We start from the raw sequence: 16,299 nt of genomic DNA on the forward strand, positions 1-16,299 counted from the left end.
GTAAGTTAGTGTTTAAGTCAGAATAAACTTAAACGTATGAACTTAAGATTAGTATTTACAGACAACCCTTTAACCCCGAATTTGAAATTTCACGAAAGGTCATCTTTCTTTTATTCTTCTATTTTTAGTACTTTTCCTTAGGTTGTAAATCTTTATTTTTGTCATTATAATATAATTTATAGAAAATAGATTTCAAACAACTAAATATGCTTCATCTGTATTTTTATTCTTAAGTTTTAATAATTCATGATAAAACAATACAGCTTACAAAATAGATAATTTATCTTCTAAGAATTGACATAAACTAGAACGTAAAATCCAAATTAGCATTGTAATTTCTGCGGTAAACACAAAAACCAGAATATATTTTATTTACACCAGATGGCACCATCTGCCACTTCTGCTTCGATTGTGCCATCTTGAATTCAATTACAGTGGAGCGCCGTTAAGCCGCGGTATTTGGGGGGTCAACCTGCTTAACCGCGGTTTAAACCTTTGTGACTGAAAAGCCGAAGTCGCCAACAGCTCCGCCGAGGAGCCTCATCCGGGCCATTGCGTGATCATTATATCGGATTATCGAATTAAAAATAATACTTTAATTATTGATCACTTTTTTCACGGATTTACCGCGGATTAACTTTAATGTAGGGAGAGGTGTGATTCGATAAAATGGCGGCCTCCATAAAGCTGACAGAGAGCGGATAAGTTAGATTAACGGTCGATTTATATTGTAATATATTTTATTTATTTCCGAAATTAAAGCAATTTTTTTTTAAATATCCCTTGAAGTTATAAAGCCAGGATTAAATTCGTAAGCCGAGTTTTTACACGTTCTTAAATTAGCGGTGAGCCGCGATAATCCTCGCTCACAAGACTTCTACAGCGGCTTAAGCGATTTCGCGGTTTATTGGTCCGCGGCTTAATGGCGCCCCACTGTATTACCTTATAAATAACATCATAAAATGTAATCTGATGGAGAACATGTCATTGTCCATTAATTTTGAGAGTTTTAAAATTCTTCGACCATAATGAATTTTTGATGCATAATAATAACCATTTCTGAGTAGAGATGATGCTAGTTGGAAAATAAATTATTTAATAGGTGGTCTAGTGAGTTTGTAATTAAACTGATTATTTTCACAGTCGTTGTACTTGTACATGTTTTCCTCTTTTCTATCGTATCTTCCCTTAATTGTAAATTTTCTGGGGAAGCATGCTTCCAAAATCCCTCTAGTTTTCAGTCCCCTCTTATTTATTTCAAAGTCCCCACACATACATTTTTGGTTGGAGGCTTACAGCTTTCGTTACATGCAGATGTTATTAATTAGAAAATGGTTATTCCTTAAATAATTTTGCCTTAATAAAGATACTTAGATGTTCTCAGATTTTATTTGTGAAGAAACAAAATGGCGCTCCATCTATCAGGTCATCCCTTAAGTAATGTCCGATTTTAAGCTCAGATAAAAGGGAAAGGATTTCAAACACTTTTAATGTTATTTAATCAACAATATATGTTGCAATATTATTAATTATTTCCTGCCAACAATTCACAAGCTTCTGAATGTCACTTCTATAATGTTCTTGGGGTTTGGAGGAAAATAATGTAGAAAGGGTAGTTTTGACATCTCCGTGTGTTCCAAGCTCTTTTCCATCAAAATAATTTTGCAAACTTCGGATAGATGATAATCAGATGGGGCAAAGTCTGGAGAATAAGGAGGATGTGGAAGTTTTTCCCAGTCTAGTTGTTCAATCTTTTGTAGATGTGATCCTTGCTGTATGGGGTCGTGTATTATCCTGGTGTAACATAACGCCTTTACAACTGATCAAAGCAGGCCTCTTTTCTTTCAGTGCAACATTCAAGCGCTCTAGTTATTGACAATAGAAGTCTGATGTAATCGTTACATTGAGTGGCAGTAATTGAAAGTGGAGCACATCAAATATATCCAACCAAATGCTTAACAAGACTTTCCGAGGGTGGAGGTCCATTTGGAGCTGTGTTTTAGCCAGTTTACCTGCACTGAGCTACTATTTGTGGCGCTTAACATTTTTATAAAACATCAATTTTTCATTTCCAGTCACTAATCTGTCCAAAAAATGTGATTTACGTTCACGAGAGTGACCACTGTCGCTCTAAGGTTGGCTTCTGACAAATCATGGGGGACCCATATTCCAAGTTTTGATAACTTTCAAGCTCTTGCAGATGGTGGTGAACTGTTGGATGGGTTGAATTAAGCTTCTGTGCTAGTTCAATTATTACAGTGCAATCTTCATCAAGTGCAGCCAGCAGCAAGTTATCATTAAACTCAACAGAACGACTTAAACGTTGCGCATCACTTTAGCTGTACTCACCTGATCTGTACTTCTGAAATCACCTTCGACATTTTCTTTCATTGAGAGACTCCGCACTATAAACACCTTGAATGTTTATATATGTAAAACGGCTCGTTTGGGTTGAGAAAATTTTTTACATAGAGGAGCAAACGTTTGTTTGTTCGCTCCTCTATGTAAAAAATTTTCTCAACCCAAACGAGCCGTTTTTACATATATATTCTTCTCTACAAGTGGGTTTTCTCGACATCGCCTTGAATGTTTCATGTAGTTTCTGCTTCATAAGGGTATATTTGATTAATTATCTGAAAAAGTGGAGTTTAGTTAGTTTATTTTAGTTGTCTGAACATTTTTATTCATGTCCTACTACATATTTTAGTCATTAAAACCTTCTACACAGATATAAATGATGATGCACTTTCTGTATTAAATTTTCGGACATTACTTGTAGGATGACCTGATACTAGTTGAAGACTGTGTTGGTATGAATGTAAACTGAGAGGGCTGTGAACGCTGTGCCCGATATCTTTCTTTTACGATATGGCGCTGGTCATGAAAATAAATTAAATATTGTTTGATTTTTACAACTAGCTAAGGTTTTACATAAAAGATGTAGGATATGTCCAATTATCTATAACTTACGAAAAAAATTTCGAACCGTTACTATAGATAATAGTGATGAAGTTTGTTCTCAATGAACCTATCACAGCGCTAAAAATCATGTTTCTATACTCGTTGTGTAGCTTTGCACTAAACGACAAAGAATGAACCTAATTTTTACTTTATTATCTCTAGTTGTTTGTACTAAATATTATTATAACTATATTTGACGAATGTTGTTATTTCAATTTTCAGTCCTACACTCCATATGTTTTGAAGTTCGATTATTTTAGGGGTTTAGGTTAGTTCTAAACTCATATACTAAGTTAGTGATGCAAAATTCTCTGCATAAAGGAAATATAAAAATCATAAATAGGAAATAAATGTGTATTAATGCATTCTAACCAATAGGTGGCGCACCGCCCGAAACAAAGTGAGCAAAGGATTTTTAAATGAAATCTGAAGCTCTTCTTTGCTTGAAATATATTCAAATAAAACAAACATTTCTACCTTACTATATTCAAGAAAATAGTAAAGAACAAAAGCCAAATCCTGTAAGATAGGACTAAACATATTTGGAAAAAAAGAAACTTATTAAAAACTGTCAAAAATAACTTAACACTTGTTTAATTTTCACCCTTGTGAACATCAATTATAAATTAACGCTAGTAAAGCTCTCGCCAAGCTGCTTACCTTAGAAAGTGTTTAATAGTGATAAGAACCTTTCCTATTGGCCAAAATTGTAATTATTACTACCTCAGCCAATGACGATTCCGAAAAATGCATGCATGGCTAACGTAATGCAAACAACTTTGTTATTCCAACAGATCGACTGATATATAAACAGAAGGAATGACGTACAGTAATATTTTGTTCCTGTCTGTAAACGCACATTTCTAGCTAATTGGTTAAATATAATAAACATTTAATTAAACTAACGATTTAAATGAAATTTTTGAAGTACACTACCTGATAATGTAGGTGTTTAAGTAAAAATGGTGTCCATGTTCACGTGTATCAAATTTAAATACTTTCAGTATCGCTAATACTATGCAATTATACCACTTTTATCCTAAATACAGCTGGTTGAATAAACACGTATTCCAAGTATTTTTAATCTGAGCTTAAAATTAAGGTGTTCGCTATCTGTTAGAAAACATTTAAATTATAATAAACTGTAAAGCATTGGTTACATACACTACGCCATCTTTTAGCGAACATTTCTACTGTAATACAAAATAGCATAGGTCGCATGGGAGGTCGCACATGAAAATAGAATTTCAACTTGCAAACAATAAATAAAGTATACTTAATTAACTTACCATCATACAATAGTACTATCTCTATTAGATATTTAAAACTGCATTTTTAATCTAGTCCCAAAGTGATGGGGAATCAAAAATTAGAAGTATACTAGTACTATTCCAACTACAGTATGTTGTCGTATTCACTGACAACGACAAGTATTGCTTTCTCTAAAGGTCGTCAAGCCAACTGGAATACAACAATTTAAATATGCAATTTTTAAATAGTTGTTAATTAATTGCAATCAGGCTTCGCCAGTTTGAAAAAACAGTATTAAACTATTATTTAATATTATTGTTAGGCCTATTATATTTCTTTCACGCTGCATTCTATATCTAATCCCTTGGGAATTTTTTAGAAATGAGTTTGTAGTTACAATACTGACTATCGAGACCTTTGAACACTCGAGTGACTTTAAATTTCTCTGAGAAAGATTCTCTTCACAAAAGATTAGTTTAATTTAAATATGTGTTAAGAGGTGGCGCTATTGCCATTTATTTCAGTTTTAAAGTTTACATTTTTCGCGATTTCTCTGCCATTTGTTCTTGGACCCAAGGTTAACGACAACAGTAAGTTACAATAAGTTGTTGTGCTATACCCGCGTTACATGCATGATTTGCTAGGCCTTCAGAGAAGACACGAATGTTAAATATATTATTATTATTAGGGTGCTGTCACTGACATTTAGTTGGCATGCTAAATTTTATGTGACACTAGTTTCTAATGGAGATAACAATCCATATCATAAACAAATAACAGAAAAAATTCTTAACTATATGATCGTTTAGAAAAATCATTTAAAATATGCAAGTAATAGTAATTATTTTTAGTTTATGATTTATTTATGTAACGGTCAGTGAAACTGTAAGAAGGCGTATGTTATTTCCCATGACATATCAGACAAACAATGTTTTTATTAGTTTTCAATTTGGCTAGCTAACTTAGAGTTTACTGTGTCTGGACTGCGAATTTTAAGGATATTGGGGCCGAGTCCTGTTGCCATAAAATGTTGTCCGAACTTAGAAGTTCATGAATATCCTATAGATGTGACTATCAAATCCAACAAAGGATAGGTCAAGAGTTGATAGTCTACCTCCCTTCTGCTTCAAAGTAACTGGACACTAGACCTGAGTGTGTAGATTTACTCGTAAGTTCTAACAAACAGCCTTGAACCTGTCCTTGAAAAGCTAACTTCCAAATAAAATTAATAAATTCAAGATACGAGTAAACCACTATCCAAAATCACTATTCAAGATACGAGTAAACCACTATCCAAAATCACTATTCAAGATACGAGCAAACCACTATCCAAAATCACTATTCAAGATACGAGTAAACCACTATCCAAAATCACTATCAAGATACGAGTAAACCACTATCCAAAATCACTATTCAAGATACGAGTAAACCACTATCCAAAATCACTATTGTTATGATTTGTAACACACATGTCTTTTATCTTCTGGATAACTAGAAAAGGTTTTGAAAAATAATAAGTCTCGGATACGAGATTCACCTCTGTTAGTCAACAAGTGACTCCAAGGATACCAATTGTGGGGTGAACAGAAGGGAGAAGTGTCTCTTTCTTACAAAATCAGTTGTATACGATTTCACTTTGTGTTTAAACCTACAATACAGTTCATGTTGTAATATTTTCACTTTGTGCAATATACTCACACACGTACAATATCTTTCTTTTCGTATTGTTATTGGTCTGTTTAGTTAGTTAGAGGTTCATATAGCACCATTCATGTTCTCAAGTTTCTTCTCGTATGTAGAGTTTTTAATTTGTTCTTCTTTTATTTACCCACATCCATAGTTTCCGTGATTCCCCCTATATTAAAGTATGGTGGCTCTTGCGTTACCAAGGCTGAAACATAATCTGTTATTCGAACTCAGATCAAAAATCTTTTATTTTCCCTTGTTTTTAAGTATTGAAAGGGGAGTATGTCGTAACAATACTGAATAATTTCAATTTGTAAATAATAACACCTGATCGTTTCGGTGACCTGGTCATTTTTAGAAGTGAAAACATGCCGGAATGATACGTTTGAATCAGCAATGTTTTGCACATGGTTCCTGTCGAAACGTCATGCAAGAATTGGGAACTCACCTCTGCCCCCTTCTTCAACTGTAAATATAACTGACTTGTCAAGCCATCTCTAGATTTTTATCGGATGTGTTACTTATTGATGTCAAGTTTTAAACTAACATTGTTCTGTAATCTTAACGAGTACTCGTTTTTATTATATGCTTATAAATAACAACGAAATACAATAGTGTCACAGTTTTCCAAATATTTATGGCTAGGTCGTGATTAAACTTAAAATCATAATGCGTCCTATTTTACAAAATGTGGCTTTATAAATAAAATCGACACTCATAAGAGATCTGTTAAAAGGTCGGAACAAAGTATTATGGCTTTATAGGGGTGGAAGGAAGTGTGGCGACTGTGTTAATAAAGCCAGACCACGCTATAATTATTTGGATGAATTTTGGTGTTTATTACATATTCACCATATAATAAATATCCATACATATAACCATATAATAAAATCCACACATCTGGAGACGTGAGATTACACACCAAAACGAGTTCATAAAAAAAAATGAAATTAAAAATGACATTCCAGACTTAAATGTAATAAATTAAAACCCGTGAATATACATACGTTTCTATATACATAACGAGCGAGGGGAAGATGACAGTAAACTATAGATGTAGCGAACATTTTAAAACATTCAGCAACCATAAGAAACCTTTAAATTAAAGAACTTAAGTATTACTGCGTTACACACGTGATAATATATGGAGTGTGGGAGGTTTGACAAATAGTTGTTGTTGTTTTGAATTAAGCACAAAGCTACTCAATAGGCTATCTGTGCTCTGCCAACCACGGGTATCGAAACCAGATTTTTAGCGTTGTTGACAAATAATAAAATAGCATTAGATTTCTTTGTATTTAATGTTATTAAATATATCCTGTGATGATTGAATGTGAGAATAAATCACTACCGTGGAATTTATCCGACAGCCTCTCATATACAATATCCATAGGAAAACTTCCACCAGGTGTTGTGGTTTTATCACTCTTCGCCAGTTGGTTATTCGGTTTTCAATCTTTATCCCTGGTTTCGCTTGTTTTATTTATTACTGCTCTTTAGTTTTACCGGTTTCTAGTCGTAAGCGTTGCTCTTCAGTTGGTTAACCGGTTTCGTAGCTTTGTTAATTCCTTTCAGTTTAAGTTTTGTTTTGAGGTTTCACTAACAATAAAATTTTGGGTGTGGATAAACGCTACAAAGACAATTTTAGTTTTCAAACACATCCTTCAGAGTGCGGACACAACCTTCAAAAGAAAGTGATTCTTCCGCGTTTATGGAATCACAATAAAACTACGAAACCGTATCAAACAAGAAAGTTATTCATTTTTACTTAAACACCACAATCATATTTCCTCACTTTCTTACGTCAAGCACAGAAATGTAAGATGAGTTATTTCTGGTGAACCCTAAACAGGGATTAGACCTCACAATTTAGTGTATAATCCCTCAAGTTTCCTTGTGTGTAATTAAGCACTTTTTGTTTTCCTTTTTTTTTACGTTCTTTATGTAATGAAGTTTTATCTAATCCATAATTACAGAAATTTATTGTTTCGGCGAATCCTTTGAAATTAGGCCTTAAATGCTGTACGTTTCCAATAAAATTAACTTGTTTTAAAGTAAATGAAACGATTCTTTTTACAAAAATGATTTGAGAAACAAGTGTCTTTTTACGTCTTTTAAGATTTATATAAATAACTAACATTTCAAGTGTTAGGGTATTATCCAGTTACTAGCAAACTTCTGGGTAAGAAACGGTGGAAAATTCAGTTGTTCGATAATAATAGTGATGACGTAATAGTTTTAACATAAGTGGTTGGACAGGAAGAATGTGACGTTATAGATCTAAGCAAGATTATTGGAATAGAGTAATGTGTCGTAATAGATCCAAGGGAGACGATTAGACTGGAGAAATGTGTTCGCCTGACACATTGCTTGTTTACAAATGAGACCGGCATCACAGGGGCAGAATACAGTGTACAGGTTCAACAAGTCTACGATGCCGTTGGGGTAATTGAGTGACGTGTTTTGGGCAGAGTTTCTTGGACGGCAATACTCCCCTTGTTGGGAAAGTTTCTGACAGCGGGGTGTACTGTACCTCTCCATGGCTACGGAACAAAAATACACGTAATTATTAAACAGTTATAAATCATAGCTACCCCGATGTCACAGAACGGAACGTGAGGATCTAAACTATGACTCTAAAACAGTAAAGTGATTCAAATCAACAAATGAAATTAATCAGCTATTTATTCTAACCAATAAGAGAGAGGAATACGCCAATTATTCAAACCGTCGAATGAAATCAGTTGGCTGTTTATTCTAACCAATAACAAATAAGTGAAATTAATTAGTTGTTTTTTAGCCAGCAACAAGTAGTAATAGTTTTTTTATTGAAAGCAATCAAAATGAAAATGACTCTCTTAATGACAAATACTAATTTTTTTTTTGTTCAAACGCATAAGTCAAAGTCAAGGAATATATATATATATATATATTCTAATTACAAATATAATGGTTTAAATTATGCAATTATTTTTCGTCAAGTGAACTCTGGTTGAAATAGCTACAGTTCTGAAAACTTGCTACAACTGAAAGCAGTGACATCTAGTCTAAATGATACAAAACTATAAATAAGGTTTTACTTTAATGTTCGATTTGTAACGTTTACAAGACTTTATTTTACTAAGTTGTTATAATGGTTCAGTAGCTAATCTCACCAACAACACAGCAGGTTCCGGGTTCACAATCTTCCTGGCTTCTACATCCTCTGAAACCTGGAAAGTTCTGCACCATCTATCAAAGGAAAACATACGTAAAGGAAGGGCAGACAGAAAAGCAAAATGAAACTAGAGATAAAGAAATTGGAATTAATACCAAAACAGATGAAAAGGTACAACCAAACAACCAATAAAGAATACGTAACGTCAGTAAACAAACGGTTGTAACAGTGAATAACCAATAAATGTATAGTGAGGACCACCGTTATTTATTTACAAAACCACATACGCTCTCCACATGATAATTTAGCCAACGTTTCGTTATTGTGTCTTTGTTAGTGCTTAATACTACAATAGCTTTTCTTATTATCTGGAGATTAAAGGTCGGTTTTTAACAACTTCATTTCCAAAATCTAGATTCCTCTAGTGTCCACTACAAATACTAAAATATTAAAATAGGAAGTTAACAATAAGGTGTAAAGAAATAAAGGTTGCGTAACAATAAGAAATTTACAAAACAATAGTGGAATTAAGCAATAATTTACGACAATATAATAAATAAATAAGGATAAGTAACTGTACGAATTGAAACTATATAAAAGAAACAATAGGATAACGTAAACGAAACGTATAACAATCGGAATAAAGAAAATAATATGTTACAAAACAGAAGAAAGAAACATGCAACAGTACCAAGTAAAGAAACGGACTTCATTTTTAACAGTACGGAGTTATGATAATAAAATGTGTTAAATACGCAGTGAAAAAGTAATACACGGCTATACCAAGTTAATAAACAAAAACTAACACGCAGCTATACAAAGATAAGAAACAAATAAAAATACAAGAGTAGGTAAATAACAACAGAGGAACTGAATGCAAGTTTAACAAAAAGTAGCACACAGCTATACAAAGTTACGAAACAAATAAAAATACAAGAGTAGATAAACAACAACAGAGGAACTGATGCGTGTTTAACAAAAAGTATCACAGAGCTATACAAAGTTACGAAAGAAATCAAAATACAAGAGTAGGTGAATAACAACAGAGGAACTGATGCTAGTTTAACAGAAAGTATCACAGAGCTATACAAAAGTAAGAAATAAAATGTAACACAGAGCTGTAGAAAGTTAAGAAACAAACAAAAATACAACAGTAGATAAACAACAGAGGAACTGTTGCTAGTTTAAGAAAAAGTAGCACACAGCTATACAAAGTTAAGAAACAAAAAGTTACAGACTTATACAAAATTAAGAAAACTTAAAAATACAAAAGTAAATAAACAACAACAAAGTTACTGATGCAAGTTTAACGAGAAATAACACACAGCTGGACAAAGTTAAGAAACAAATAAAAATACAAGAGTAGATAAACAACAACAGAGGAACTGAATCTAGTTTAACAAAAAAATAACACAGCTATACAAAGTTAAGATACAAAAATACAAGAGTAGACAAACAACAGAGGAACTGAATCTAGTTTAACAAAAACAACACACAACTATACGAAGTTAAGATACAAAAATACAAGAGTAGACAAACAACAGAGGAACTGAATCTGGTTTAACCTCACGAGTAAGACAAGTTCATAACAGTGATCAAAAGGACACATTTAAAGAAATAATTGAGTTTTCAAGGCCAGGCGTTCAATAAACGCTTTAATGTCGTTAGATAACTCATGTTAGCAGTAGCCCTAGTTGGAACACGAATTCCCAATAGATAAGATTCCAACCTAACCAAACGCTTAACGTGCTCGTTCACAGCAAGTTTTATAAATCTGGTTTGTAATCCAGTTTTTCTTCTAGTAGCAATAGCCTTTTACAAAACTAATTTATCAGCAGCGCTTGCGCAACTTTTAAGTACAAGAGACATAAGTCCAACATACGTCAAGGTCACGTATTTGCTCTCGTGTTTTGATAGACGTATATGGACGCGTACAAAAAAGTTCCAAGTTAAATCGATATAAATTCAGGTAGTCAAAACTTTTTGAAGCATTTTATTAGGATTTATTTTCGAAAAACTTAATTGAATTATTTGACAGTAACGGTGTTCGTACACACGTATCCCATACTGAGTTACATCAATGTTGTGGTATTGTTACTGAGTGTTCAAGTGGCATGGGTTACAATTAAAAGTAGACCTATCGGAGACACTTAGGCTAAGGGTCATGCACATACGGGTCGTAAATTATTCAAAACCTTGTTGCAACATCGTATGCACGAAAAAACTAATGAAACTCTTTTATGAGTTGTTTTTTTTTAACGCGTGTGAGCTTTTATTATTTGTTTTCTAAATAAATATATCACCAATTGTTATTTCGACTCCCATAGTATTACGGTTCTAATAACCAACTTCATATCAAATTTTTTCACATGACTAAGATCTTGGACAGTTATTGAGGATCAATGTGACTTGTGACCTCACAAACTGTTACTTTACTTTTGACCTTTAACCTCGTAGCGTAATACTGTGGTCCTAATAATTATAAATTAAAGTATCACATATATTAAGGTCTTGGGCGATTATTGAAAATCGACGTGACCCGTAATCTTAGATGGCCTATTGTCTTGGTCATCTCACTTGCCAAAGAAAGGAAACTGTTTTGTTTGTTTGTTTCAGAATCATAATACTTTGGGTACCTGTTTTTCAACTGTTTGCTAGAGGGTAAACACGCCTTTGATAAAATTGGCACAAAACGTGTTGATAATACTTTTGGAACTTACACGAACCAATACGTACTTTTTGTCCCATTATCCATGGTGACGTCCCACGTTCTTGTAAATAAAACTACTTGTATTTACGAAAGAAAAATAATGTTTATCACCATAAGTGTACCATTCTGTCCATAGTTCACAATTTCTCAATACAAATCTTAAACAAAGCAAAAGCAAACTTTCAATACTCGTAAGAAAATTGTAGTCATAGTAACAGAGGAAGACAGTCTCACCTGAGCAGCAAGAAGAATAACGATGGTAGCCACTAGGGTGCGCATTATTTCTGACGTACTCTGTAGGTGTCTCTGAGAACCTGTTTGGAAATAGAGGGTACAAAAATAAAATTAATTTATGATGTGTTTTTACAGACGAAATTCTATTCTTTTCGATAAAAGAACCACCAGCTCCTTACATAACGCTTAAGAACTTATGCAAAAATTCTGGGTTAAGTTCCTGTAGAGGGCACAACGCAACTAGCCTACTTTACAGTTTTCCACTTAAAAACGAAACAGACAAAATTACCTAATTATTTTTAGAAACAAAAACAAAACAGGAAAGAATTTAGAAAGAATCGTTAAATGTGAATAATTCGAAGAAACGTTACCATGGTAATTTCTTTAATCGCATAGATTTTTTTTTCCCTGAAGTCTGTCTCAAGGTTGTCTTACCAAGCCAGGATGTTACCCAGACATTACGTCTTCTGCACACCAGGGCATTTGTTCTTCTTGGTTCTCCAACAGTTTCAGTAAATAGTTTAATTATACGGATAAGGCGTGGGGGGAAGTCCCCTTCGTTCTGCAGCTTGCACTCAAGGTTAAAAGAATTTCTGAAAATCTTTGACTTGTAGTTAATAACTTGTGTGAGTGTAGCTATTATCAAATACTGGTCTTCCCAGGTGTTGCTAAGTAACCAACAAGTGTTTCTTAGGTTTATTACCATCAATTATTCTTTAAAACATTAATGTTGTAACGATCATTTATGTATGTAGCACGTTTAGGGCTAGAGTCTTTCTTTGAGGGTTGCCATGGTTACTAGAAGTTAACAAATAGTGTTTGATCTGTGTACACGGGTTAGTGTAATCTATTACAGAATACATCTTTAAAACAGTTTTGTTCCTTTTATTATCCACTAACTGTTATCGAATTGGTAAAAATACAACAGTAGCGGCTTTATTTGCGTTGATTTGAAATGCTTCGTTTGGATATATTTCTAAATTTTCGGATAAGATCTTTATGTGTGTTGTGAACCGTGGTGTCTGTCCGGGTGTTGCCTGTTTCCCTTTGAAAAGCTGTGAACGCAGATAAAACTCAACATTCACTTCTAAAATGACGATACAGTAGAGAAGAATAATGTTGATGTCAAACTTTATTTAACAATATTCTACAATAAGTTGTTACGAATAAATCATATATCATACACGTCTCAAAAGTAATAAAAATGTAGATTTACCGTATGGTACTGTTGGTTGGCTCTTAGCATGACTGAAATGTTCAACAGTTACTTTTCACAGTGGTCAGTATAAGTAGCTCAGAACCTTGGTTGTGAGTGAAACACAACTGACCTTTTTCAAGTCCATGAAATAATTTAAATTGATGGATTAAAGTTTTCCGTCGCTGGGGACGAGTACTTTTGTTTATAAGATATATTGAGTACTTTTGTTTATAAGATATATTGAGTACTTTTGTTTATAAGATATATTGAGTACTTTTGTTTATAAGATATATTGAGTACTTTTGTTTATAAGATATATTGCTCAAACTCCAAAGACGTCGTAAGAAAATAATACCTGGTGATGTCATGTTACTTGGTTTCAGATTGGCATCACTAGATATTGGGCAGTTCGAAGGTTACGACCTACTATTCTTTCATACGTCATTACGACACTGGGTTTATGTAATTTGTTGATACCCGCTTGTCTTTAAAGAAGAAAATAGCTTTTCAAACGTTTAGAGACAAGTTGTTTCGTATGAGGTCGCATATTAAAATAATTTCAATGTCCATTTGATGATTCAAAAGACGACCAATCTAGAAGTGGCAACTCGACACAACATCATTTCAAAGTAAGCATTTGTTTAGTTCAGAAGTGTTACGTTCGACCATTTCTAATAGTCTAATAGACTAAGTCTAGTGAACAGTATCTTAGCGCCATGTTTTGGGCTACTTTATATATCATCACGATTGACCATTACTCGTGTAGCGCACCCGCACTCTGAAAGTGGGGAACGAGTCGTTAATATGAACCTCGGATCAACAGTTCTAGCAAGCTTTCTGCTAGGCCATAAGTCAGTATGTAGAAGCCATCCTTTGATGTAGTAATACTCTTTGTTTGAGATAACTGTATGTGTGGTAGATTAAAGGTAGATGTACCACCTATTATCTTACAACCTTTATGAATAAACGGTAATAGGTTCCAGACCAAGATAGATTATAGTGTCTGAACTAAATTTCGTTTCTCTGACTATTATACAAGTGTTTCCAGTCCTCCAACGAAACGTTACCTTCTAATCACAGGGGTGGACCGGATCGGTAAGTTTTTCTTCTCTTCTCATCACATTCAACACACTGGTGGAGATTAAAGATCCATTCTGTTGTGTGAGAAACAACCCAACCTCTCGAGTCCCGGAAAAACTGAAGTCGGACATTGCCAACAGGAAGGTTATGTGGGTTAAGGTAGATAACTCGCTATTGTTGCTTAGAGTTCTCTTCAGTGCATCTCCTGAGAGATAAAGGTGTTCAGTCGCGATATTCGTCTCTTCTTAATTTCGTCGTATCTCAAATAAAGAAAACTAATTCCACTATTAATTTTTGTTGTTCTTTGTTTTCTTGGGCTTTCGTTTCACCTGCCCCCGCCCCAGAGCACAGATAGCCCTTTGTGTAACTTTGTACCTAGATACAAAGTAAATCGTCTCTACCGGTGAGTTTGGATGAACCAAACGCAAAATAACAAAACTGTGAATCTTTAATAATACTTGACAAACGGATAAAAAATATTCAGCTAATGTTTTTTCTTTATTTCACATTATGAACTATCTCGCTATTTCCACCGCATAGAATTGAATCGAACTACACAGTTTAGTGTTGAAAGTCCATAACTTTTACCATTTACCCATCGTGGGTACATGCAGGACTTCACCCTCCATTGAAACTTTACAGTCTACTCCCTCAATCACCCGTTTACAGTTTAATCTTATTATGTAACCATATCAAAGCTACAATGACGACCTCTAGTTGTGTCCATCTCGAACCCACTGACCAGATGGGAGGTAGCTAGTTAGCATCATCCGTGCTAATCACTCTTATAATTCTCCCATACTTTTTGAGTTACATGGATTCGAACCCCGTTCTCCAGGTTTGAAATCTAAAGCTATACCACAGGGAAAACCTGGCAGAGTAAACTTGGATAAATGTATTTGACTGAGTAGACTAAAACTTACCTGTAAAACTGGATATATGTATTTAACTGAGTAAACTAAAACTTACCTGTAACACTGGGTAAATGTGTTTAACTGAATATATTAGAATTTACCTGTAAAACTGGATAAATGTATTTGACTGAGTAGACTAGAATTTACCTGTAAAACTGGATAAATGTATTTGACTGAGTAGACTAGAACGTACCTGTAAAACTGGATAAATGTATTTGACTGAACAGACTGGAACTTACCTGTAAAATAAAAGGCTGTATTTGTTGTCGACTAGGTAGTAGCGCGAGCGTTCTATGAACTTACTTCGTTATAAACGTGAGTCACTTCTACTTGGGACTGTAGGATAAGATACTTTAGGCTTTATATAGTATAGCTCAGCTAGCGCGACCTATTACACACTCCGAGACTCATCTCTTGCGCAGGTTACGAGCCAAGGTCACGTGATTTGACAAACTGGGATTTTCGATATCGTGACAACCATCTTCATAACGCTCGTGAGTCGCTTTAGCTATCTTTGCTCCTCTTGGCTTTCCCCACGACCCCCGGGTAAACATACCAGAGAGTACACGAATATTTCTCTGTAGGCAAACTGTTTTCATGGTCAGGTTTATGGACGGATGATTGACTAGTCATTAGGACTGCGATTCTGAAATCGATTAATCGTTTTCATAAAATCGAGTTGAATAATTGTCAGCCATATTGAATCCAACTTTAGAAAATGTGACGAAGGTACAAAAATAAGAAGAACAATGTACTGGGGATATTGTATCCTAGAAACAATATATTGGGGATATTGTACCCTAGAAACAATGTATTGGGAATATTGTACCCTAGAAACAATGTACTGGGGATATTGTACCCTAGAAACAATATATTGGGGATATTGTACCCTAGAAACAATGTATTGGGGATATTGTACCCTAGAAACAATGTATTGGGGATATTGTACCCTAGAAACAATGTACTGGGGATATTGTACCCCTGAAACAATGTATTTGGGATATTATACCCTAGAAATTTCGCACAAAGCTACTCGAGGGCTATCTGTGCTAGCCGTCCCTAATTTAGCAGCGTAAGACTAGAGGGAAAGCAGCTAGGCATCACCACT

The 16,299-nt window shown here is 34.1% G+C and overlaps 1 protein-coding gene across 2 annotated transcripts; it reads right to left on the bottom strand.

Annotated features, from left to right (window-relative positions):
* Positions 1–6,713: 6,713 nt before the first annotated feature.
* LOC143257343 (astakine-like) lies at positions 6,714–15,588 on the bottom strand. Of its 2 annotated transcripts, none has more exons than XM_076515863.1 (4): positions 15,431–15,588; positions 12,000–12,079; positions 9,054–9,129; positions 6,714–8,441 (listed from the first exon to the last, which is right to left on the bottom strand). In XM_076515863.1, exons 2-4 carry the CDS (start codon positions 12,042–12,044, stop codon positions 8,179–8,181), a joined length of 384 nt encoding a protein of 127 aa, XP_076371978.1. In that variant the 5' UTR covers positions 12,045–12,079; positions 15,431–15,588; the 3' UTR covers positions 6,714–8,178. The 2 variants fall into 2 exon arrangements, with proteins under 2 accessions (XP_076371978.1, XP_076371979.1); XM_076515864.1 differs by lacking the exon at positions 15,431–15,588 and adding an exon at positions 12,371–12,394.
* Between the last annotated feature and the right edge of the window lie 711 nt (positions 15,589–16,299).

The sequence above is a fragment of the Tachypleus tridentatus genome, chromosome 7, assembly GCF_004210375.1.
Source record: "Tachypleus tridentatus isolate NWPU-2018 chromosome 7, ASM421037v1, whole genome shotgun sequence".
Lineage (NCBI taxonomy): Eukaryota > Metazoa > Arthropoda > Merostomata > Xiphosura > Limulidae > Tachypleus > Tachypleus tridentatus.

Excerpts from the sequence above, each read along its gene's own strand:
- LOC143257343 (XM_076515863.1), bottom strand. The coding sequence starts at position 12,044 with ATGCGCACCCTAGTGGCTACCATCGTTATTCTTCTTGCTGCTCAG. Across the intron at positions 9,130-11,999 it reads TTATTCTTCTTGCTGCTCAG|ATGGTGCAGAACTTTCCAGG; the intron begins GTGAGACTGTCT and ends TTCCTTTGATAG. Across the intron at positions 8,442-9,053 it reads CGGAACCTGCTGTGTTGTTG|CCATGGAGAGGTACAGTACA; the intron begins GTGAGATTAGCT and ends TTTGTTCCGTAG.